Below are 27,571 nucleotides of genomic sequence, written 5' to 3' on the forward strand. Positions count from 1 at the left end.
TTTACAAGTAGCGTGTTTTTTAGCAGATGACTTTTACCTTTAAATACATTATTTTAACTTTCAATTAAAGTACCAAACCTGTAAATCTGATGTGTAAAGGGAAGCCACCTGTTACTATCGATAACTGACCATTTCCATTTTAAAGAATTGCGTCCCTTGTATGAGGAATTCATGCATGTGTATTTGCCTATTTATTAATTTTTATTTTTAACATACACAAGAGTGTAAGGTATGATAAAAGTTGTAAAACGAACCATCTATTTCACCATTAAAACATGGTGTTTGATGTGCATATTTTTTTAATTTACACAAAATCTTAATTGTTTTCATTTAGACATTTGAATGAATAACAAAATATTTATATAGTTAAAAGGAAACTTGATAAATAAAATAAATGCACCAAAATAAATACATTTTTTTATTTGTCTAGCAATTAAAAGTGTTTTTACATAAATTATACATTAACAGTGAGATAATAAATAAATAAATAGACACATCCATTCACATATCACAGACAAACTTTCCAAAACAACAAACAAGTTATGCTTTAAATTTTAAATAATTTAGACAAATTTACAAGAACTCTCTGTCTGCCACACCAAGATAGTTTTAACATCAGTGCTGTCAAACATCCAACAACTGCTGTAATATAACAAATTTAGGAGTGTCCATTTGTGCTAGTGAAACTGCTGTAAGAGTTGGTGTTGGGGCTATCATAGTGGCGCAGCATCAGTCTAGGGATGGGCAGGTACAGGCCTGACTGTGGAGAGAAATTAATCATTCTTTTAACTCCTCAGAGGAAGAAATTGTGAATGGTGTAGATAAAAAAAAAATATGGAAATAAAGTTGGATTATTTTGCAATTCAACAAATTTTAAAACTTAATTAAGATTACCTCGTATATGTTGGTCTGTATCTGATATAAAATTTAGAAACTAATAAGACTTACTGAAACATCAAAGACAGAATTCAGGTCCTTGATCTTGAAGAACTTTGCATAGTTTGTTGGGGTGAAAATGTACCTTGAGCCTTTGTACATGCCATCTGAGTCACCAACTGGAAAATTGTTTGAAATGATTTTGTTGTAATTATTTTAATTGAATTTCTACATACGTATATAATATGTAATGTAAGCTATGTGGTTTCTCTAAATTGCAGTGCACTGAATAAATTAACAACATTGTTGTGAAACAAAACAAATTATGTCAAATGCTCAGCTTACACTGTTTAAAATCAGGGGTTCCCAATACTAAATTAAAACTACATTAATGTTTAGATCAGGGCTTTTCAAAGTAAACCTCAATAGCAGTAATTTATTAATTTTATTGTTAGGTCTGGTGGTCAGTGTCATGAAAATTAATTGTGATGATACCAGTGAGAAAGAAATATTAGTAGGCCTAGGTACATTGAGTTATGATATACATTCAGAATGGTGCTTAGACCAACACAAACTATATTTAGTTCACACATTTTTGTAATCATGAAAATGTTTATTTAGTTTCACCGGACCACTGTCTAATCAAACAATTCCTCTAATGTGTTTACGATATGAAAAAAAAAACAAATTACTAATCAAATAGGGTGGCTGGAGTTTTAAAAGTACAGGAACCACTAGGTTATGGCCACTAAACTAGAGAGGGTGTCTAGTGTTTACAAATTATGAGAACCATTCATCTATGAGGATCTATGTAATCTCCACTCACTGGGTTCGTCCAGTCTGAGCCCCACATACACGCTGTCATCTTCTTGCTGTTTCTCCAGGCGTCCAATGTACTTAACAATTCCTATGTAGTTTATGGGCTGGGCTGGAAACAAATAAACATGATATTGTTGAATCAGCAATTTACCTTTTGTAACTTTAACACTGATAATATATTCTAATTAAATAATTTGAAAAAAACAAAGTTTTTTTTTAGATGTTATAAACTTTGTTTTGAATGCAGTTGATGCACTTAACTTTGTTACAAAAGTAGACTACTTTTTATAAACAGAAGATATTTGATTTTTCTCAAATCAAATATTATTATATTTTGTTTCCTAAACATAAAGTCTTTAGTTAAAATTTTAGTTTTTTTTCATAATAGGATGTGTATGTTTATGAAAAAAAAACAATCTGAGCTAACTATAATTATTTCTGATATTTTGTAATAAGTATAGATAACTAACCCTTATTTCCTTATCCTCAGTGCATGAAAAAGTTCTGTAAAAAAAATCGACTTACGTTTCTTGCGTCCATAACGAGGCGGTTTCTGTGGCACTTCAATGGAAACTCTGTCCCCAATCTGGATGATATCACACAAAATGTCATCCTTCTGACTCTGTGTCAGATGAGACAGTCTGCTCAGCTCGTGTTTTGTTAACTTGCTACTGTCCACATAACCAGCTATATCCTGTGAGCTGTACTCAGTGTCACTGCCAGTAGTTGAGAGTGAATGCCCTTGTCTACCCCCACCATTAGCTGTCAGTCTACTAGGAGGGTACTGATCAGTGCTCGTGTAATGTGAAGCTTCAGAATTAAGTTCCTCGTCAACGTTCACACCCAGGTAGTAATCCAAAGAGGGTGGGTATTTGGAGTTTAACTTATGCTTGTTTTCTGATGTGTAAATGAAACCACTGGTGGAAGATTCACCTGAAGAAGCAAACGACTTTCTGGATCTAGGCGAGCATGTCCAAGGCCGACCATCATGAGAAACACCAATAAAACTTGCCTTCTTCTTTGTCCCATTCTGACTAGCTGGATGATGGAAGGACGAGCTCCTTTGCAGTTTCGTTCCGTTTTCTCGAGCTGCGTTATTTCTTATCTGTTTTTGTTTCAGTTTTTGATCACCTTTCACTGGGTCAGTGAGAAAATAATTTGCTTTGCTGCTTGTTTGGTCAGGGCTGTGGCCATGGTTTTCTTTGTTTGAATTCCTCTCCCCTCTGTACGGCTGCTCATTGATGTTGATAGAAATTTCCTGGAGAGTTTATAAATTTAAAGTCATGTCGTTATTATTTAAAATACTTTTTAAAAACTTATTATATTATTTTTATTTTGTTAACTTTCTGTAGGTCTAAATTGCAATTACTTTTCTTTGTAAACAAATGATCATCACATCTTTTTTTAATAATAACACTGTAGGCCTATTATCAGTTTAAAAATTACCAGGGTGTAATAGTAGCCCTAAATGGTAATGAAAATGTCTAAATGAAAATTTAAGTCTATAATCTAATTTATCAAAACCAGTAAAATCCTACAAGTTAAAGGATTATTTACCTCCCTTCTGGCCACAGATTTTCTTTCAGGGTTGTCTAGAAGGCTAGAACATAAAATTTACTTTAAAAACTTTTTTTTAAGTGATTTAATTCTATTCCACATCAAAAGTAAATACATCATTACACATCATTACATTCTCTTTCATCTCACAGCAGTCTTTTTTTTTTTGTATAAAAGTTTGACTTTAGCCATCTTTAAATTTAAATCAATATATCTTCACCACTTAGGCCCCCTCACCTAGGTTTGTTTTCAGGTGCTAAAGTCTGCAGGTAAATCTGTACTAGTCTGTCCAAGACTTGCTGGATCTGGCCTAGCTTGATCTTCTCATCATGGCTGCCAGCTGACTTGATCAGTGTATCAACAGTCACCTGCCAACATTATACTTTCAGTCAAAATCAGGACAAAAGTACATTCAAATAGGCCTGTATGATATTCTAGAATTGAGCAAGTAGCATGTTTAATTAACAGAAATCGAGCAATCAGTAAAAGAATAAATATTGAACAGCGTTATATAAAAACGGTCTATAGTGTAGTTAGTAACGTATATAGTTATATAGTAAATTAGTATATAGTCGTATATATTACTATATATAATAATAATAGGACTACTATATAAAAGTCAGTCACTTCCCAGTTCCCCCCCCCTCCCAGGGGCGGAACTACAGTGCCGCCAGACCCCGCAATGCGGGGGGGAGGGGGGGCAGCCCGTTTAGGGCCCACGGCCGACCATAATCAATTTTTTTAGTTAAAAAAAATAATTTTCTTTAATTTTTGACTTGTTGGTTTTTTTGTTAAAAGAATACTGTAGCTGCGGTTGGATTATCTTTCTTCTACAGACACCATCCCACGATCTTGTATAATTATTCTTTTACCTTTTGTTTTTAAACCATTGTGAAAGATAGGCAAACGTTTAAACCACTTCCATGACTTATGTCCCTTTTTTTAAAGTAAAGTAAGGGTGCTCATAAGCTCCTTTTAATAGATTTGTACTAAACAATTAAATAGCAATTACTTCTCTTAATTACTTTTTGTAAAATACATACTAAAAAATGACATAGTATAAAAAAGAAATGTATTTAAAACTAATAATATAAATTAAAAAAAACATAAAAAAGAAACATAACGCGAGAAACCATTACACATACAAAGCTTGTATGCTTCATATACTTTTGACCGCCTTACAATCAGTTCTGTATGTAGCAGACATAATTATGTTGAAACAAAAACTGTACTTAAATTATTAAAAAAAAAAAAAAAAAAAAAAAAAAAAAAAAAAGATTTATTTTCAACACAGACTAATAGCACATAATTGACGTGCTGGTGGAACTTGTCTTAATATAAAAATAAAAATAATTTTTATTTTATTTTTTTTCAAAACTCGAACAAGCGCGAAATGAGTGTTCTTCATTCGTATTTCGTATTTTCTTTATACACACATACACACACACACATATATATATATATATATATATATATATATATATATATATATATATATATATATATATATATATATATATATATATATATATATATATATATATATTATTTATATGGGACCCAAGAATTTTTTTTTTGCGGGGTGGCCCATTTTTTCTAGTTCCGCCTCTGCCCCCCCCCCCCCCCCCCCCCACTCCTTATACATACGTTCTTTACTTAAATATGTATGGACGCACCTACGCTTAGTGATATGATATTATTAACAACGAGACAAGAGAAAAAGGTGCCACGAACTTTAGAGCGATCCAGGGCCTGGCATTTCTGCTGAATCAAAACATTTTTACTTTCCATTAGCTTCTTCAGTGTTGTGACCTCACTTTTGGCCATCTGGAGCTCTTCGGTTAGGGAGATTATCTTTTCTTCTTTTGCTTCTGTGTCCTAAAATATTTTAAAAAGAAGAAAAAATAGTGTTTGCCTATATCTAAGTAATGGGAGAGTGTAATTACGTTATTGTTGTTAAACTAATAGCCTTGTCGGAAAAACATAGTTTTGCAATCTTGTCCGTATGTCTGTGTGTGTGTGTATGTGTGTCTGTATGTGTGTCTGTATGTGTATGTAAACATGATAACTTGAGTACCGTTACAGCTGGGTTGATGAAATTTTATATATAAGTATTAGATCTAGATCTATATCAAAATCGTAGATCCGAATCAACTTTTAAGCGATTTCCACTTTTTCTACTTTCAATTTTTCAAAAGCTTATAGCTTGATTTCTACTCCAGATAGATAAATGAAATTTCACATGTAAGTAAAAGATCTAATTTTCTGCCTTCGGTCAAATTTTGAGTAAAAATCCGTCTGCCGGAAGAGGTAATTTTCGCTATATCCGATTTCTCAAAAAACGCATGTGAATTTATAAAGTACTAATAATATTCCGCACTATTATATACATCTTTATTTGGCGTTCACTTGGTGTGCAATTCTTTTTTCTACGTGATTTTATTCAATTTTAAAAAGTTTAAGTATTTAAAATGGATTAAAAATCATGTCTATAATCCGAGTTGCCATCCCCCGTAGTGTTATATAAGAATATTCTAGAAAGTTTAGGGGAGATCACTCCCAGTTTATTTTATGGTGTAAGCTAGCGGTGGGAGCCGGACGTTTTCCCGAAAGACACTTGTCCGAATGCCGTTTGCCCGAAGGCCGATTTCCCGAATGGACACTTGCCCGAATGCGACAAACGCCCGAATGGACACTTGCCCGAATGCGACAAACGCCCGAATTGACACTTGCCCGAATGCGACAAATGCCCGAATGGACACTTGCCTGAATGCGACAAATGCCCGAATGGACACTTGCCCGAATGGGACAAATGCCCGAATGCCACTTGCCCGAAGGCCGTTTGCCCGAAAAATGGTAACATTATATATTACTAAATAATCATTCGTAATCAATTTAAATTTCAACAACTATTTTAAATTTTTCAACAACTATTTTATTTATTGTTTCCGTAGGCAAATTTTTTTTCCTTAGGCAAAATTATATTGGTCAAACAACTATTGTTCTTAACTAAATTATTAGTAATAATCCTTTCTGTATCAATTAAGTATTAAACAAAGTTAAGGTTTTTTAATTTGATTCTACATCAAACAATAAAAACAATGTACTTTAATAAAAAAAAAGTTAACCATATTTTATATAAAATGTTTGATACTATCGTTTTCTATAATATAAAATAAATATTTGCTTTTGATTTTAATACTTCTGAATTTCATTACATTTATGTTTACTTTTTGTAAAATTCTTATAGGTTATATCCCTTCGTTAATTAAATTGTAATGTGAACAAAGCAACAGGTCTTTTCTTTTCTTAATCATCAGTAGGCCCTATTACACATTTCCAAATATTACACAGCATTGCTATGCGTCTGAATATATTAATCAACAATGTAATACATTATGATATTTATGTTAAAATCATATAGGTTCTTTTATATCTGAATGTAATACATTGTAAATTTCAGTTTAAGTTGAGACGTAATGTTGGTGTTACTTTCAACATCTACTTTACTTTCATGATGTTGCTATTCCATTTGTAAATAATCTATATATATATATATAATTCTCTTCTTGGATACCCTAGAAAAAACCAAGCTGTAAAAGCACCTAGCAGCTCCCTCTCTTCCTCTCTAGGCATATCCCTACCACCCCCACCCCACATGGTCTGGTGAGCTGTGGTTCACGCTAAATGTTTACAATCGTAGAGCCGTAGAGCCGGGTTTAGTGACGGCTATTAGAGGCAGATAATTTAGTTTGAAACCATTTTAAACTATAGGGGAGGTAACTAAGAGGAGGCTGCTTTCATGGGGGGGGGGGGGGGGGGCGGGTGTAGGGTAGGGGCTGGGGGAAAGGAGGGTGGGGGTAGTATCGTCCTTAACGAGCTACTTATAGTGTTTTAAAGAAATATTTTCAGTGGCAGCACTGGTACTGTCGAATTCACAAATTATGAATTACTGAAAAGTAGAAAATAAAACAACTAAATAGCGGCATATGATACGCCGCGGGTCGGCTCGTCTTAAATATGTATCTACACTGATTCTGTTGCAGTTGTATTGTTTGTGTGTGTGAAAGGATGAAGCTGTAATGAAATAGCAGCCAACTCATTTGTAACAAGTAACATTTTTTTAAGTGGACGTCGACATGAGATACATTACAGTAAATTTACTAGCGAATTAACAACAGAAAAAAAAATATATAGGCCTATACATATATATATATATATATATATATATATATATATATATATATATATATATATATATATATATATATATATATATATATATATATATATTAGCAAGTTTAAGTCACGGTGTCACCCCCACTCCCCATTGTCGGAATATTTAATTTGCGCTTAAAAGACTTTTTCACTCTAACTAATCAGTAATTGAATTAGCAAAATCATTTTTCTGGTATCTAATATATAAAGCTCAGTTCTGTATGTAACGCATATGTTTGTCGTTGGTCTTGGATGGATTTAAGTGTTAGACAATTACCGTGCGCATTTGTCTAAATTTATGAGTTAAAAAATTACTATTGAAAGTGTTGGGAAATAATTTTCATTTTTCAAATTATAGTAATAATTGTCGGCATGTTCATTAAACACAAGTTTAAAAAAAAAAAAAATCTTTTACAAAAATTCTAATTATGTCTTTATTTAGTCCTATAGCACTTACTTCCCTTTGATAAATTAGGAAAACACAATTACTTCCCTTTATAAAACCATTGCATTTTGTGGAAAAGAATTTACTTTTTAATTACTTTGTTTTGGTGTTGGGAAAAAAAATAATTACATAATTAGCGGGGATTGATCAAGTGCAAATGTTGTAGGTATTTTACGGATAAGCTTGGAGTATTATAATTGTTCATCAAATTGAAACAGGCGCGTTCGTTTAAGTGAGTGCAAAAGACTATGAATAAGTTGGGGTACTATAGTCGTTCATTAAGCTAAAACAGGTGATTCCGCCCCGGGCGTTTATGTTCGCGTTAGTGTTTTCTTTGTGTTTAGGTGGGTTTGCGTTAGTGGTTGCGTTTTGATTTGGTTCGTTTTTGTTCTTTCTTTTTTCGTTTTTGTTAGTGTTTTTTTGTTTGGGTTTGTATTTGTGTTTTTGGTTGGTTTTGCGTTTGGATTTGGTTTGTTTTCGTTTGCTTTTTCGTTGTTGTTTTTTTTTGTTGGTATTGGTGTTTTGGGGTTGTTGTTAGGTTTTTGTTTTCGTTTGCTTTTTTGTTTGTTTTTTCTTTGTGTTTGTATTGGTGTTTGTGGTTGTGGTTGGGTTTGTTGTTAGGTTTTTGTTTTCTTTTGTATTTGTAATTGTGTTAGCGTTATGTTTGCGTTTTGTTGTTTTGGTTGGTTGTGGTTTGGGTGGGCAATGCCGGGTTTATGATGATTACTAAACACACAGGTAATGGTCTTTAACAGAAAGGTTTTTCACAGAAGCCAGAGCAGGGCCTGGCCGGGACGGCTAGTATATTATATATTTTGCTTTTTTTTTTGTCTTGGTGTCACCCCCACCCCCCTTAATGGTATCACCCGGTGCGGTCCACACACCCCCCCCCCCCCCTGCCCCCGCTTCGCGACGCCCCTGAGATATATATATATATATATATTTTATATATATATGTTGGGGAGACAAGAAGTTTTGGGTTTTCAAGGAAGACGTAGAGTCAAAAGTTTAAGAAACCGCTGGTGTAAATTTACCCGAATTTGATCTTTGTATTCACGAGCAGATTTTCTAGAGGCGTTCAACAAGGCGGTCTTTTCTTCCAGAGATTTCTCCAATGTCAGGATCTTCTTCTCTTTTTCACTGATCTCTTCCCGGAGTCTCGGGATGGTTTCTAGACCCTGTGTGCAGAATATCAAATATGTTTACAGTTTCTAGACCCTGTGTATAGAATATCAAATATTTCTTATAGTTTCTAGACCCTGTGTATAGACTATCAAATATTTTTATAGTTTCTAGACCCTGTGTATAGACTATCAAATATTTTTATAGTTTCTAGGCCCTGTGTATAGAATATCAAATATGTTTACAGTTTCTAGACACTGTGTATAGAATATCAAATATTTTTATAGTTTCTAGACCCTGTGTATAGAATATCAAATATTTTTACAGTTTTTAGACCCTAGGTACAGAATGTCATACATTTTACAATTTCAAGACCTGGCTACAGAATATAGTTATATAACCTCTTTTTGTCTTGACATTGTTTTTCGTAAATAGCCTATCATTTGTGCAAATGTTTCTATACAAATTCTCATGTAATATGAAGACTTGGTAATCGGGACTAAGAGTTATACAGGATCGGACTAAAGAATAGCTGGGATTTGAAATGAAAATATTACAAACAGCATTAAGACACAATGAAATGACTACCAAATTCGGAAACTAAACGACATACGTTTACATTTTAACAACATTAATAATGATGTAGGAATATCGATTATATAATAAAAACAAAAACAAACAAAAATTGTAAAACTAGCCTAGCTCACAATAAGACATAGATGCTACTGACACCAAACAACGACTGGTCAAGGACACATATGACCAGATATGAGACAACCTCCATATAAACAGCAGACGTACCGAACAACGACAAGTCACAAAAGACACAGAGAACCACAAGATGTGACTACTACTAAACAGCTGATGCCTGCAAGAAAAGACAACTCACCCTCTCGATATTATCGTTCTTCATCAACTCGTGTCTGACTTGAACCTTGAGGTCATCCAGTTTTTTCTCCATCTCCTTCACCTTTTTGTTGGAGTCCTTTAATGGGAACATATATGATCATGACTTAGGCCGGTAGTGAATTTTTTGGTGTCTTGTAATGGGAACATATATGAACATGACTTAGGCCGGTAGTGTATTTTTTGGTGTCTTGTAATGGGAACATATATGAACATGACTTAGGCCGGTAGTGTATTTTTTGGTGTCTTGTAATGGGAACATATATGAACATGACTTACGTCGGTAGTGTATTTTTTGGTGTCTTGTAATGGGAACATATATGAACATGACTTAGGCCGGTAGTGTATTTTTTGGTGTCTTGTAATGGGAACATATATGAACATGACTTAGGCCGGTAGTGTATTTTTTGGTGTCTTGTAATGGGAACATATATGAACATGACTTACGTCGGTAGTGTATTTTTTGGTGTCTTGTAATGGGAACATATATGAACATGACTTACGTCTGTAGTGTATTTTTTTGTGTCCTGTAATGGGAACATATATGAACAAGACTTAGGTCTATAATATATCGCTTTTGTATCCTGTGATATAGGAACATGACTTTGGTCTATAGTGTTTTTTGTTGGTATGTTGTGGTGTGAACATGCATGAACATTGCTTAGGTGTATAGTGTATCTTGTTAGTATCATTTGATGTGATATATGTGAACATGACTTTGGATTATAGTATAACTTGTCATTATTCTGTGATGTAAATAAATCTGTAGTATGTCTGGACGACTTACGAAAGCGATACTAGATTCGAGCCACTACTTTAGGGATTATCAAACAAATGGATAATCCCGTGTCATGGTAAAGATTAGTGGTCTAGATGTGGCCAATTAAATTATACGGTGACTGGAAAAAGCGCATCGGGAAACTGCCCAACAGAAAAATGCGCATTTATCAACTTAAGCAAAGAAAACCGCAAGTGTATTGTAGAAAAATAAAGCATGTTTCCAAGAAATATGACATAATTTAGCTTAGTTGGTTAATTAATTAAATTAGTTTGTACTTGCGCCATTGCGCAGTTTTCCGTTTGCGCATTTTTCTGTAATAATAATACATGACACTTTAGTGGTAACAATATTGCAAAAACGGACTCGTATAGGCGATGCACGTTTTTCTTTATCTACATTACGCAATACGTTTTGTGAGCAGTAATGATGGAGATTATCACAGATTCTTTGAAAGATGTACAGTGTTTCTTCCAGACTTTTTTCTCCGGGGGGGGGGGGGCACTTGAAATTTTCGGGGGGGGGGGGGGCGGTAGACTTTCTTCGGGTGGGGGGGGGGGGGGCGGACACTCAGATGCTTGGAAGAAACTCTGAAGATGAACAGATCTAACGTAATTTTAGACGTTGAACTACAATACGGAACGCACGTGTTAAACGTTGCAGCGTGTATGGTAAAACCATTGAGTTGACAACAATATATCAAAAGTCAGATGTATCAAATTTCATCTTGAAACTGGGAGACATGTTTTTATAATTTTACTAGACAAAAGAACAACTGAAATAGAAAGACAAACGTCCATTTGAAACATAACTAAACAGCTAAACACATGTTGTGTTCTAAGTTTACCTCCAGTTCTCTGCACTTGTCGTCATATCTCTCTTGGAACCTTTCAAATTCTCGTTCTTTGTTCTTTAACTCTTGTCTGAAATGTGAATTTATATATATATATATATATATATATATATATATATATATATATATATATATATATATATATATATACGTGTGTGTATGTATGTATATATACAAGTTTAAATGTTAGCCAAAATTAACCACAACTACTTACTGGCAATTCTCCAAATTCCTACGTGTAGACTCCAATGTTAGCTCGGCCTTTTCCACCTCAGAAGCTGTGGGGTAGGGGAGGGGGAGGGCAATGTTGAGACAAAGTTATTGTTTGTACAAACTGATTATAGTCTTACATTAAAATGTTACTAAAGTTGATGCTACCAAATAAGTTAATAAGATGCATTTTTTTTACCCATTTCTCAAAGCCTCGATTCATGATAATCAGATGGGTAGACTGAATCGTGAGTTAGCGCTAAATGTAAGTATTATCGTAAGTTTAAGCCTGTTAACAATATATGTCCCATGTTGTCAAGAGCAGCACCTTTACAAATTGATTGCCACGTCAAGAAAGATAAAGTACATACACTAAACCTCAGCGCTACCTCTGGATGACTCTGGACCCTCTGTGACTCTTTACTCCCTCTCTATGACTCTTTACTACCTCTCTACGACTAACAGTATTCAAAACATCAAATAAAATATCCAAGATGTAGAGACACTTTTGTAGATCCTCTTTCTTTTCCATTAATCTTATATACGATTTTTATCTAGGTACACCAACCTATTTCAACATAGACTGTACTCTTTAAAAATCACATACACCTCATTTTTATATAAGCACTAGTACCCCCATAGTAATATATTCAAATAAATCACACACACACCTGTACTGTTAGAAGTTTTCATATACATAGTTGCCCTTTGAAATACAAAGACTCGTATACAAAACATAAGTAACCATTTTGAACCAGGCCATTCTGGGTGCAGATGAAGCAGAGTTCACCTGTTTGTATGACCTCGGCATGGAGAGACAGTGTAGTTACCACTATGCCCAGTCGCCTTTACTTTCCCTAAAGTGAGCCAGGTACCCATCAAGGCTGAGTGGACTCAGGGACGTCCTATGAACTCAAATCCGGGGGTTCGAACTGGAGACTTTCGGCTTTAACTTTAACACATCCATTATATTATAACAATGAGACGCCTACCTCGTGAATGTTGATGTTTGGAATACATCATTAATTCAACAAATCCTGAAACAACCAAACACCATCAACAAAAAGTGAAAAAGACAGCCGAACGTCCAACCAGTAGCAAGTCAAATAACCAGTTAACTCCACCACGTATGTAGCAGTTCATAAAACTTTTTCCCAACACTTTGTCCAACCGCTACACCCCGTACCACAGCCTATTGAACCGCTCCTATTTAAAATACACTTCTATGATCTAAAACCCTTTGCTTTACCCGGGTTGGTAAACAAAACGACCCACCATTCAAAAAACAGGCAATAAAAAACTATAACCCGCCGAGCCGAATAACGCGAATCAAAATTTCGGCGAGGTAAACATAGGCCGGATCGTATGACGTCATGGTCGTTTACTCAGCTCTGTTTGAAATCGTTAAACCGTCAAAGCTAAAAAAAAATCACAAATCACGGATATCGATTTTTTTTTTATAAATATGATTGATTTCAAGCGAACGCGGATCGTAAAGCAACTTGGTAAGACAAGCCCTTGCAGAACAATACATAGCTCTCCAAGGCAGTATGTTGGGCGAAGGGTATTGAATCAAAGAGATAAGACAGTTTTAATCCAGTTAATCCGGGTCTTGATTAAAGTTGTCAACATTTTACAACCCATGATGAGAATGGTCGTTAAAACTTCAGTTTTCTACACAGATTTACGAGAGTGGGATTAGTGGTTTGAGTGGTGTGCGTGTTGTCGTTTAGTCATCTAATTATTGTGGACAAGTAGTACATTAGTCGTCTCAATATTGTGTACAAGTAGTTCATAAGTTATTTTAAAGGTTTGGACAAATATTACATAAGCCGTATCAATATTGTGTACAAGTAGTACATGAGTTCTCTGAATGGTGTTTTCAAGTAAACTGTTACATTAGTAGGATCAATATTGTGTACAACCATTACATTCATTTGGTAATATCAATATAGTGGACAACTCTTCGAAGAGTCATTTGAAAAATGTGTAGTAATGACATAAAAGTAGTCATTGTGATGCGTAGACCTACAAAAATTAACCGCATTAATAGTATTTATATAATTTAGATTAGTTTCTTAATGAAATATACCACATTAAAAATTTAAAAAATGTACATATATGTGTACTTTTACCACTGTAAATTACACACGTGTATGGTTGCGTTGTTAAATAGAAACAATTTGCTCTTTACACACAGATATAAATTAGGAGGAAGCAATCTATTTTTCCTTCGATATTCTGTCAACCATGCATTAATAATAATAATATGCATTAATTTCCACATTTAATGTGTTTAATGTTGTCTCCCATTGTACTTGTTTCTTTAACACAATGCAAAGTGTGACGACCAAGGTTTAGTAGATCGGGTTTTACATTTTGTGTTTCTTATTCTGCCCTTCCCCACCCCCCCCCCCCTTTCAACTCTACCTGATCGTATCATTAGCTCGCAACTGATAATGTATGTCAATATTACAGTGTCTGACATTCTATAATTTCAACCATCTGTAGAATTTATAAGGTCATATTTACATTATAGTAGAGTGATCGCTTGCATTATTGTGATGTATAGTATTTATTTTCTACTTTTTAGTTCAATCAGAAAACGTGGGTTTTTTAAAACTTTTTTAATGATTATTATTTCTCTCTCTAACTCTCACTTGCTACGCTCCAAACCTCTTTAATGATCTTCGCACTCTTCTGTCACCGTCCCCACTTTCTTAAACTCTCCGCTTTCATACACCCCATCCTCACCTTCTCGGACAGTCTCAACTCTCACAGACACTATTACTACTCTTTAACTATACCCCCACTCTCTAACCCTATCCCTCCCTTTCCCACTCTCTATCTCTATCCCCCACTCTCTATCCCCACTCTCAACTTTATCCCCACTCTCAACTTTATCCCCACTCTCAACTTTATCCCCACTCTCAACTTTATCCCCACTCTCTAACCGTATCCCTCCCTTTCTCACTCTCTATCCCACTCTCTAACTTTATCCCTACTCTCACATTTTATCCCACTCTCTAACTCTACCCCATTCTCTAACTATCCCCACTCCCTAACTCTACCCCCCTCCCAACACACCCTCTAACTCTGTTCACTCTCACCGACACTGTTCTGTTCTCTTTCTCTCTAAGACTCTAAGACTACATGCCCTATATTGACGTTCATGTGTACCAGTGTATACAATTAAACAAAACTTCTGGCAACGAACCAAGAGAAAGTCAAATATCTGCCAATGGCTTACAATCAAGGGTACTTTAAAATTTGTTTATTTCTCTGGAACCCATTCGTCTAGGGGTGGGGTGGGTGGAGGTGTAGGGGAGGGGTTTGTTTGGCGTTCGATCAGAAGAAAATGTTGACAATAGATAGATGTCAATAAAACTTGGACAGTTTAATAACTGTCATGACGTTTGTGTTGTCAAAACGAGTAAGTGGAGTAGCTGATAAATAAATACAAAATACAAACATATTTAGAAGTGGTGCGAGAAAACATACAGACATATGTTGAAGAGGTACGATAAAACATACAAACATATGTAGCAGGGGTACGATAAAACATACAAACAAAAGTAGAAGTGGCACGATAAAACATACAAACATATGTAGCAGGGGTACGATAAAACATACAAACATATGTTGAAGGGGTACGATAAAACGTACAAACATATGTAGAAGTTATATAACAATATACACAAATAGAAATTAGCAGATGATTACATATACAGTTGAGTGAAAACTAGCTTCTGAGCTATGGGTTGAAGTACTCGTTGTACCAGGTTACTGGGTTCGTGTACTAGGTGAAGCAGGATTTTGGGTTCGTAAATTGCAGGAAGATAGATCTATAATCAATTCCCTTATTGTGGATATTAAAACATAATATATCTGCACTTGCTGCGACCTAACAAAGCCTCAACTTCCTGAAACACTCCTCAGCACAAACATACCGATCCATGAGACATTTCCCTCCCTACTTTCAGCTATTTTTCTCCGGGAAGGGAGGGGGGGGGGGCTTTAAAACTTCAGAGGAAGGCATGTGTAATTTCCGGGGGGAAAATGGGTCTTGAAGACACTGGTTAAAGTAGATTACATTTTCAATTTATTTTTGTTTAATTTCGTCCAGGGGAGGCGGTAGACGTGCTTATGGGAGAGGGGTTGGGGTGGAGAGAAGCATGAAAAACACTGTCTACCTACCCCGTATTTCTAGATTTCTCATCCTGTCTTCCATATGGGACATGTTCCGCTCCAACTTTTCAATGTGCTCAGTTTTCGTCTTGTTTTCGGCGCGTAGTGTCTCGCACAGTTCTTGCGCGCGCACGAGCTTTTTGCTAGCGTCTGATTGGTTGAGCAGGATATCATCCAGCTGTTTTTGTAGCTCCTAAAACAAATTTAGACCAAATTGTAGAAGTAGTAGTAAGATATAAGTTTTATTCAAAACAAAAACGCATGTTTTTCATAATGTTTTTCGTAACACTATGTTTTTAGGATCTTCATTTGTATCAACAATTAAATATACCAAAATGTCAATGTTTTTCATACTTCACTGACGCTTTTTTATACAATATTCAATCGTAGCTTAATCCTAGCCACATTTTTATTTGTTCGGAAAAGATTACTTAGGTTTCATCTATTTATAGCTTATAGATTATTTTTATAACCGTGAACTAACATTTTCTCAACGCCCTGAATTTCAATATTAAGTTTCATATTTTTTATTCCCAGACTAGAAATGTTCTATAGGGCAGTGTTTCTAGTGTTGGTGTTCTGCGGGCCGCATCCGGACCTTCAAACAAATCATGGGCTTGCCCGCACAAAACAACGTGCCTTAGCACCTCCGTAATGTGATATACCAAAATAGAGCTCGTGGGTTATGAGAACTGACCTGCTTGCCATCCTGCTCCTGAGCTAGTTTAGCTCTAAGCCCCTCTAGCTCTTCGGTTTTAGATTTGATCTCTCGTTCTCTGCCCGGAGAAGATAAGACATTAGGTCAATAAAAACAGTGGGATATAGAAGAAGGTCAATAACATTAGGTCAATACGAACAGTAGGTCAGTAAGAACTTTGAGTCCATATGAACAATTAATGCAATAAAACAATAATTCGATATTATAAATCAATAACCCATCACAAGATCAGTAGGTTTAAAATGCTTTGACAAGTACAAACAGCCTGTCAACAACAGCTGCTTAGGAAAGACAGAAATTTAACCATAACAGTTATTAGAACTGCAATATTGAATTGTAGTTCAATAAATTTAGTTGTTCACTATAAAATAGGTCAATAAATATAGAAGGTCAATATAAAGTAGGTCAATGAAAACACTAGATCAATATAAATAGTCTGTCAATAAAAGCAATGGATAATCTCATATATTAAAAAATATGACGTAAGTTTTAAATGTTGAAAATAATGTATAGGAGCAAAATAAAAAGTAACTTATGATAACATGTCAGAAAGTAGGATATCTCATTAAATAGGGACCGAAATATAAACTAATTTACTAGTTTTAGAACCATTGCTTCAAATCATTTGTTTATTTATTTCTTTTTTGTTTGTTTATTATTTATTTTTTTAAGTATTATTTTTAGTATTATTATTATTTGCAACCGCGCAAGTCTTGAGTTGACGCATTAAAAATTCCGAAATAGGAACTCAATATTTTCAAAACATGAGACAATATTTATTTCTTCCACGTGTTATTTTTTTTTTTAAACCTTCAAACAATAAGACGTGAACGTGAAACCAGTTGACTGGTGATCTGGCCTAGATTTGTTTCATTGATTGTCATCGATCGATACCACGGACTGACGCCTGTACACATTGTCAGTTGACAGATCGGGTATCGACGTCTGTCAAACGACAACAATCCAAACAAAACAAACGAATGCTATGGATGTCTCTGTAGATACTATTCGAAGTTGTTGTTTTTTTTTTTTACTTTCTTAAAGTGCTTGTGAAAGTGTACCGCTTTATGTCTGAGTGTGAATAGCATTATGTTGATTTGAAAACTAGACCCAATGGGGGCAACAAGTGTAGGACACTTTTTAAAATATAATACAACGAATCGGCTTTTTAGGATTGTGAATTTGTTGACAAAATCTGCAATGTTAAAACACACACACACACACACACACACACACACACAAATTGTGTTTGGTATATAAGCAGGTGCTAAACCGAAAGTCTGGAGTTGGAATCATGGCCCCGTGCCCGTAAAACGTCCACGAATCAACACAACTGCGATAGGTTAGAGAAAATAAAAGTGGCTGGGTTGTGCTAACCACAATATCCCTTCGTAGAAATAGAAAATAATATATATATATATATATATATATATATATATATATATATATATATATATATATATATATATATATATATATATATATATATATATATACAGGGGCGTAGCGAGGGGGGCGGGGAGGGGGGTGCGGACCGCACCGGGCGACACCATTTAGGGGGGGGGGGGTGACACCAAGGCAAAAAATAGAAAAATATATAGAGAAAAACTTGAGGGGAGGTGCAAATGGAAAGTTTGAGGGGGGTGCAAATCGAAAAGTTGCGGGGGGTGCAAATCAAAACTTTGAGGGGGGTGCAAATCGAAAACTTGAGGGGGGTGCAAATCAAAACTTTGTGGGGGGTGCAAATCGAAAACTTGAGGGGGGTGGTGCAAATCGAAAGTTTGAGACGGGAGGGGGTGAAAATCGAAAATTTGAAAGTTTGTCCACGGGAAGGGTCGCTACGCCTCTGGGGGGGGGGGGGGGAGTGACACCATTAAGTGCCGCACCGGGTGACACCCAACCTCGCTACGCCACTGTATATATATACAGCCCCTTGCCGAAGAAAAATGTCTGAAAGAAAAACTGACCAAGTTTTAAATTAGTCAGGTATACATTTCGGGTATATAAGTAAAATACATGGTGAGTATGTAATATATTTTGAATTACTAATGGAAAAATATCTGATCTGTAGTAAATTTATTTTCAAATACTTCGGGAAAAAATTCATTTCCATATTTCCCCGATAAATAACCAATGCCCAACACTATGCCTTTGATGAAATACCTTTCTAATAGCCCTACGGTCATGTATTGAACGGTTCTATTTTTAGCTTGTATTGTGACATGTTATACTGATCTCCCACAAGCTCTATGTGACCTAGTTTGAGGGGAGGGGGTGAGGAGGGGGGACGTTTATTTCAATTGTGTAGCGACATAGTGTTATGAAAAAGAAAGCGGTTGTGTGTTGTATGTCATGTGCTATGTTTTTTTAACGTAATATGATGTTAAAGATAAGTTTATGCGTGGATAAAATATCCAGTATCAATCAAGTTGTTACTTGGTTATTCAGAAAGTCGAATACTTTATACCACTGAGGTAAATAAAGAGGGGTCATTAAACTTTGTTTTTAAAAAAAATGAAAAGATCTAAGCCCCTATAAAACAACTGTACATTGACATTTGAATGAATGTTAATATTTTTAAAAATACAACTAATCTCTACATAATATAATTATTTTAAGTTGTGTAGTTTTAAGATCATTGACGTATATCGATGTAAAATGTTCTGTTCTGTTATGAATTAGTAAATCATTCAACGTTAAGTTATGATAAGACCTGCTTTGACAAATGCTCATTTACTTCTTTGAATAACAAAGTTATACAACTCGTAAAATCTGCGAAATCAATAATCACACAAGTTTTCTACACTTTTTTTTTTATTTTAATCACGATGCTGCTTTTCTATTAACTGATAGTTTGAAAAGTGATTTGAATTTAAATACAATTTTCGCTCCAATTTCGTTTATCAAAAATATATATTTATATTATGGGTACTTCAATATAGGCATGGTGTATAATGTAGCTTCAGTCAGTTATTCAACTTGACTAAAATTAAGATCCTTACTTACAAGAACATGTACTAACGAACTAATAAACTGAAGTAAAGAGTAAGTTTGTTAAAAGATGGTTCGCCCATGAACAACACGGAGTAAGGCTATTTGTCAACAATAACATCTAATCCTTGATAAAGATGGAAACACAAAATAAATAGAGACGACAACTAACACCAGCCAAAAGTAGAATTGTTTTTTAAAACTGTACTCACTTCTCCAGCAGTTTTTTAGTCTCAAACAACTTAACAGCCACGCTCTGGAACGCCGAGACTTTGGACATTTTCCCTGGGCCACTGCGGTCATTGCTCGCCCCGCTCTCGTGCGTGTGAGCGATGCTGACCGCACGCTGCCACAGGGTATGGCTTCTGGGAGATTTAGCGACCGACATTTTCTAGCAGCCGTCTGCTCTAATTAAACACTGATTTCATTATCCTACATTACACCATGAACGGAAATCACTGTTATCAAAAACACAAACAAGAAAACATCGATATAATTTTTTGAAGCGTGTTTCTTCAACTTCTAGTTTCGCGTCTGATTTAGACCAACCGAAGGTTCTGACATGGCGAATCAATCAATGTTAACAAGCGTACATAACAGCCTCAGCTGTCAAATACAAAATGCAAATTTGTCTTTAAATTAAAGCTACAGCGAAAGGTGAAAAAACTTTAGGGTGGGTGATGTGGGTGGGTAGGGGGTTAGGGTCGACTAAACAAAACATTGAAAAACTGTTAGCAGACGATCGACTGAAACGTTTAACAAAACAAGTTGGGTAAGTTGGAAATGGAAAAAACACGGCTGGCCTTTGGCTCGACATATTATTCCTGTAGACGAGACGCCAATAAATTTCTATAGAGACTTAACGTGACTTGCATGTTACTTGTTATTTAAATGTTGGACAATACTGACATGTTGAAATTTTGGAGTGCGTGGTAAATCTTGTGAAATATTTATAGGTGTCAAAAAACGAAACAAATTAACGATCGAGTGCTAGTGAATTGTTCACAAAATAAGCAATACTTAAAATGTGAAGTGTTTGTTAAGGAAACAATCATAGATAAGGACTACAGTATTTGCGTAGGATTGTTGAAATGATATGTAAAATGACATCACGTGTTTTCAAGTAGTTTATTAGGTGCATGAAAAATAGGACAAGAAATACGGGTTTGATCTTTCTTTTAATAAATTCACAAAACTTTGCCGATTCTATTACCCAATACTAGATAGATATTGTCGACAAAAGACAAATAAACAAGAATCAAGTTTAAAAACCACTAGCATTAAATGATTCAGAAATTATTCACCCCCTTCCCGTTCCACCCTTCATGGGCGTTCTTCTAACCCCACCTGTTTTTGGCCCCTTAAAATAAGTAGAGAAAATATATAGTAACAACAGGCAAAAGTTGAGGTGAAAAGGTTATTGGCCATTGTTTATTTGGGTTGAGGTAAATAGCTACTGGCTTTGTCATTATAAAGAATCGTTAAAAAACATACAAGACGTCCGTAAATTGTGTTTTAGAAGACTCAAGGAACGGCATGGTCGAATGATAGAGGGGCGACTGCAAACCTGAAAGAATCGAGTTCGAATCCCGGTCTCGAATCCTTAAGACGTCCCTGGGTACCTGACTCACGTTAGGGAAATTAAAGGTTACTGGGCATGGTGGTGACCACACTATCCTTTCAAATGCCGAGGTCACTGAAACAGGTGAACTCTACTTCACCTGCACCATGTATCGTAAGGGCACTGTACTTTTTACAACTACAACACAACTGAACATCAGGAACAGAGAGAGTGGGGCCGCCATTATCTGATTTTCTTCCCGCCACCACTAAGCAGATTGAGTTCTGCCACAGATATCATAAATTCTACGATTCTATCGATCGTCAGCCAATCAGTCTGATATCGATCTATGGGTCAAAGGTATTTGCTGACATTTAAAGGGTGAAAGAAAAGTGGATCTATTTTTAGCTCAACAATAAAGCTGCCTCTAAATGTACGTTTATAACACGTTTATAACACGATCCATTTATATTTTACGTGGGATTTAGGCGAGGTGTGTGGTGAGAAGAGAGAGTAGGTGGCGGAGGGGGGGGGGTTAATGAGAGCAATGTAGTAATAAAGGAGAAATGCATTCTAGTGCACGTATTACACTAGAGAGTGGTTGAAAATATGTTGAAATTAATTAAACTGTTAAATCTTTAGTATCTACCTAAGTTATGAAGCCATTTAATAATTAATTGGAATTTAATTGATTAGAATATTTCAGATTCCATTATCAACCCGATAAAAACTAAACAAATGTAAATTGTAAAACAAATTCACCTAAGTAATACAATGTATCATTCTATACTTGAATCTAAATTACCAAATGTAAACAGCACTATGAGATGTAAGGTAATCAGTGATACAAATAGTGTTGGTGACACCATATATGGTAGCAGCATGAACGGTTGTATGTGAAGTAGCACCACAATGAGAAGTGGTATCATGAGGGGTGGTAGTGCCAAGGTAGCTGTGCCTCAAATAGCAGCCTCACGAAGAGTTACATCATGAATGGTAGCACCACAATGAGAAGTGGCATCATGAGGGTGGGTAGTTGTGCCTCAAATAGTAGCCTCACGAAGAGTTACATCATGAATGGTAGCATCATCAGACAAGCTAATGCTAGGAGGGACAATGTGGCATCTCAATGAGGGGACCAGTTACTGACCGTCAGAGTTTCTTCCAGGCATCTCTTCGGGAGAAAGTCTAACTCCCCCTCCCTCGAACGAAATGGAATTTATAATGGAAAACATATACTTTTACCAGTGTCCGCGCCGTCCAGCCGGAAAATTAGCCCCCCCCCCCCCCCCCCCCCCCCCCCGAAAATATCAAGTGCCTCCCCCCACCCCCAGAGAAAAAAGGTCTGGAAGAAACACTGCTGACCGCATCAGACGACACCATACAAGGGTTGTTGAATTTAACGACTGAAAACACCTTCAGATGAAGATGACACCGAATTAACTATAAGTTTGAATACACGTAACACCAACACCCACATACACACACAAGCAATCACGCGCATACACTTGATTTTATGATAAACTTTTTAAACATTAGCAGTATCGGCAAACCGTGTTATAAATTTCAGGGGAAGCTACTCACTTAAATCCTTTAAAGAACATGTACATAGTGGCTTCCCATTAGGGGATGGATAAATGTGTGAGTGCTAGAATGCTATAACGATTTTTCGTATGACGATTTAACTTATTAAACAGACGACAGTATGTTTTTTTTTAAAACAACAACACTGAAAGTGTCATGTCGTCAGAGGCGTGGAAATTGTGCGCCAAGTTGAGCAGGCGTCTCCCAAGTCTCTGACTCCAATTAGTGTTTCTTCTACACTTTTTTCTCCGGGGGGGGGGGGGGAACTTGATGTTTTCGGGGGGGGGGGGGACGGACTTGATGTTTTCGGGGGGGGGGGGGGGCGGTCGACATTTTCCGGGGGGGGGGGTGGTGGAGCGCATGAATTCAATGTTCATATTACCCCAAGTCCGGCGCCTAGGGCGATCGCTCTCCACGCCCCCATTCATTGATAAGCCACTAATGCTGTCTATACTATTATTCAACTATTTATGCGATATTCTTACATGTGGTAACGTGTACGAATCAAATTGTGTATAGATACCATAGACTATGTTGAATGCCCTGTGCATCGAATAAAGTCTAACAAAGCTATGTTTACAATCCGCTTCGCAGTAAATATGTTTTTCTTTAAGTCGTGTCGACAAATATTTCATAATAAAAACATGTTTTAACCCATTGTTAAAATCTACAGTTATCTCATTAAATTGTATGTTCTATTTTTCCTACCAATGTCCGACTAAGGATACTTCCCAAAAAGTGGAGGGGGGGGGGGGAGTTACTTGTAAACTACTAAGATTACTAATTTACGTCCATAATAAACATAGCATACAAGCTATTCATGTTTTTTTTTCTTGTTTTTTTCTAATAGGCCAACAATTATTTGTATCAAGAATACATTTTGAACTTGGAAAATGTTTCCATTCAGTTTATACATCTACCTACAATGTGAAAGCTTATGTATTAAGTAAAGCAAGCACGTTTTAGTACTGTACTTACATGTAGGCCTATCTCTTCAATGTTATTTTTATGAAGAATACATTTCGGACAGACGGTAGAAAAAGACGCAGTTTATAACCAACAATGTGACAACCAACGTATTAATTAAAGCGAGCAGAATTTAGTATTGTACTAACTATTTAATAACTTTATAGATAAAGAATCTATCTAGGACAGAGGTTGGAAAAGTCTTAACATTTAAAATGTCACGTTCTTTATAATCTACATATCAACTAACATTGTGACAGATAACGTTATTAATTAAAGCGAACATAATGTAATAATGTACTTACAATATGGCTGTTTAATAATTTTCTTGATAAAGAATCGTTTAGGACAGAGGGTGGAAATGTCAATTTTTTTTTTATTTCACGTACTTTATAATGTACATAACACTGTGACGGATAACGTATCAATTAAAGCGAGCAGAATTTAGTACTGTACTTACAATTTGACTGTTTAATAACTTTCTAGATAAAGAATCTAAATGATCATCATATCAACTAACATTGTGACAGCTAGCGTATTAATTAAAGCGAGCATAATTTACTACTGTACTTACATGTGTCTGTCGTGGCCGCCTTGTTTATCCATTGAAGAAAAACGAGCTACTACACTTGTGGCACTTTTTAACCTCTTCACCCCCATACTGGACGACTGCCGCTGTACTCCTTTGGACGACTCAGTTACCGCCCCCGCCGCAGAAGATGGGCGGCTGGACGACAAACTAACATTTTCCGGATTTTGTTTAGACGCCTGCTCGTTCATCAGTGTGGTAGTCGCGAGCAGGGCTTTGAGAAAAGCGGCGCGGTGTCTGCAAGGTCTAGCTCCTGCTTCGTCAGAAATGTCATTTATCGTTTCGTATTTCCCAAACACGAATCCGTCGACACTTAATTTCACATGAGGTTTTACTCGGCTAGTTTGTCTGGAAACTGTTGCCGAAAATGGTCTCTGGAGTGTTCGTTTTTGAGCTGGAGTTGTTGATCCTGATTTGACCTCGACGCCGAAAACTTTAAAGTGATCTCCCCTTGGCCTTTGTTTACGACGAAGCTCCGTCCTCGCAAGCCTTTCCCAGCCATTCTGTAGGAAAATAAATGTCGATGTTTAAACCGTTCGAATAGTGTTGAGCGCGGTGAGAAAATAAAAGAATGCTTGTTGGGACATTGGCATGCGTTAGTTCGTCAATTCAGATTTGACAGTTTCTTAGGAGTTTTACTATACGGGGTAAAAATAAATGTTTTATAAGCGAATAAAAAAATTCAGAAGAAACGAAACAAAAAAAAAAAAGAAACGCGACATTCATCGACGATTCATGCTAAAACGTTAGCCACAAATTTGTTAAACTGACAACTACAGTGGTTTGGGAAGATTTACGCAACCTCAGGATAAATTAACCATTTAAAACTGACGTTATAATATGTGTTACAAAATCAGCATGACATCATATAGGCATTTTTTCCCGTTTAAGGTTTCCCTAACTTTAATCCAGGTTTTTATCTTAACCTTAAAATTAAAACTACATCTAGCTAACGCTAACCCTAAACGTGACTCAATAAATGCCCTAATCGTAATATGGCTCAAGTAACGATTGGATAGAATATATTTAAAACACGATACTGCCCAACATTGACCTATCGGAGGTTTTTTAACAAACCGACTATTGAAAGTATCGGGAGTACTTATCCAGACTTAACGGGGTTCCTGTGGATAGGGGAGGGGGGGGGGGTCAATACAAATATTTTAACTTGAGCATTAAGACTTTACTTGCAAGTTTTTATATAGCCTACATTAAACATGGTGCGACATTCTTAATTAGTGGGGATGTGAATATGTATAATATATATATATATATATATATATATATATATATATATATATATATATATATATATATATATATATATATATATCTGTATCTACGTATCTGTAAAGGACCGTGGCTTGTGTGTTTACTAAGCAGCAAATACAAGACGCTGTCGGGTTTTTAGATATACTAAATTTCCAATTACATGTCTATATGCAAATATTTTGAGAAGATAAATATAACCCTAAACCTAACATTAAACCACAACAACCACAAACATCAACATAAAACATACAAAATGATATGTGCGTCATGTTAGTTTGCTATATATGGGATGCATTAGCTACAGAAGGCATATGTAGACCGTTATGTTCGCTGTACCATGCTCTGATCACTGAAGAAAACGCCATTGATAATCTTCTTAAGGCACTGATGTCACGCACTATTGTTTGATACACAACATGTTTACAAAAACCTCGGTAGCTAGAATTCAAGAAAACTGACACTTTCTTGATGTGGTAAATGGACGCTGAAGACAATACTCACAGTTATAAAACATATGCTTTGTCGTTATGACAATCTAACAATTTAAGAACACATTACTAAATTACTGTCCTCATATCAATAGGAAACTAGCTATGATTGCTAACTCCAAAAATCTCGAGTTCGGATCTCCGGGCTCATGAGGCTCGTAAGATAGGACCGGAACCCGTCTAGGAGAGACAACTCCAAAATCAAACAACTGCTGCTTTTTACTTTTTTCTTGTGTGGGCAAAAGCTATGAAAGCAAATCCTGAAAGAAAAGTAGTCTACAGTCGTCGTCAACAGGACACAAGGCGTTTAACATGTCGACACGAAATAATGAGTTGGGGGAAATTCCCTCCAATATATCAATTAAGAAGGAAGAAGAAGGAAAAAAAGAAAACTCTTGGCATAAGAAAAAGACACTCTGTTAAAAACTTATGTATCGATATTTGGAGTAACCAGTGACGAATGAAACCAACACAAACTAGTGACACCTATATTTTTTAAAAATCCTAATTAAAGACTGAAACCAACACAAAATTTAGACACCTAGATAAAACCACTTATGCTAACCGACGAATAAAACTAACACAAAATATAAACACTTGGATGAAAACCTATCATAATTAACGAATGAAAAAAAAAATATAGACACCTAGATAAAACAACTTATCGGACCTGATGAAATATTTATTAAAACCAAGACAAAATATAGACACCTAGATAAAACAACTTATCCTAACCGACGAATAAAACCAATACAAAACATAGACACCTAGTTAAATACCACTTATCGTACCCGATGAAATAAAACAAAGACAAAATATAGACACCTAAATAAAACAACTTAGCGGGCCTGATGAAAAAAACCAAATAAAACCAAGACAAAACATAGACACCTAGATAAAACAACTTATCCTAACCGACGAATAAAACCAAGACAAAACATAGACACCTAGATAAAACAACTTATATAAATGACGAATAAAACCAAGACAAAATATAGACACCTAGATAAAACAACTTATCCTACCTGATGAAATAAAACCAAAACAAAATATAGACACCTAGATAAAACCACTTATCCTAACCGACGAATAAAACGAACACAAAATATAGATACCTAGATAAAACAACGTATGGTACCCGATGAAATAAAACCAACACAAAACATAGACACCTAGATAAAACAACTTATTTAAGCGACGAATAAAACCAACACAAAATATAGACACCTAGATAAAACAACTTATATAAGCGACGAATAAAATCAACACAAAATATAGACACCTAGTAGATAAAACAACTTATCCTACCTGATGAAATAAAACCAACACAAAATATAGACACCTAGATAAAACCACTCACCATAATGACACCGTAGTCCAACACAGACCACAAAACTTCTACAACCAGTACCCCACTCCCAAGCATCACA

The 27,571-nt window shown here is 35.6% G+C and overlaps 1 protein-coding gene across 2 annotated transcripts; it reads right to left on the bottom strand.

Annotated features, from left to right (window-relative positions):
• Nucleotides 1-419: 419 nt before the first annotated feature.
• LOC131951859 (myosin-3) lies at nucleotides 420-27,571 on the bottom strand. 2 transcript variants are annotated; one of them, XM_059314263.1, is made up of 15 exons: nucleotides 27,502-27,571; nucleotides 24,367-24,884; nucleotides 16,670-16,748; nucleotides 15,982-16,165; nucleotides 11,789-11,852; nucleotides 11,569-11,644; nucleotides 9,927-10,022; nucleotides 8,950-9,093; nucleotides 4,987-5,130; nucleotides 3,490-3,620; nucleotides 3,253-3,295; nucleotides 2,221-2,953; nucleotides 1,703-1,804; nucleotides 949-1,055; nucleotides 420-760 (listed from the first exon to the last, which is right to left on the bottom strand). In XM_059314263.1, the coding sequence occupies exons 1-15, from the start codon at nucleotides 27,565-27,567 to the stop codon at nucleotides 659-661; spliced, it is 2,589 nt and encodes an 862-aa protein (XP_059170246.1). In that variant the 5' UTR covers nucleotides 27,568-27,571; the 3' UTR covers nucleotides 420-658. The 2 variants fall into 2 exon arrangements, with proteins under 2 accessions (XP_059170246.1, XP_059170248.1); XM_059314265.1 differs by lacking the exons at nucleotides 24,367-24,884; nucleotides 27,502-27,571 and adding an exon at nucleotides 19,894-20,211.

This window comes from Physella acuta, unplaced genomic scaffold, assembly GCF_028476545.2.
Source record: "Physella acuta isolate Inbredline_101_S28 unplaced genomic scaffold, ASM2847654v3 ptg000833l, whole genome shotgun sequence".
Lineage (NCBI taxonomy): Eukaryota > Metazoa > Mollusca > Gastropoda > Physidae > Physella > Physella acuta.

Bases quoted from the DNA above. Each gene is read 5' to 3' on its own strand.
- LOC131951859 (XM_059314263.1), bottom strand. From the start codon at position 27,567: ATGCTTGGGAGTGGGGTACTGGTTGTAGAAGTTTTGTGGTCTGTGTTG. The intron at 11,853-15,981 runs GTAGGTAGACAG...CCTACCCCACAG, and splicing joins GAGAAATCTAGAAATACGGG to CTTCTGAGGTGGAAAAGGCC. The intron at 761-948 runs GTAAGTCTTATT...TTCTCTCCACAG, and splicing joins ATTCTGTCTTTGATGTTTCA to TCAGGCCTGTACCTGCCCAT.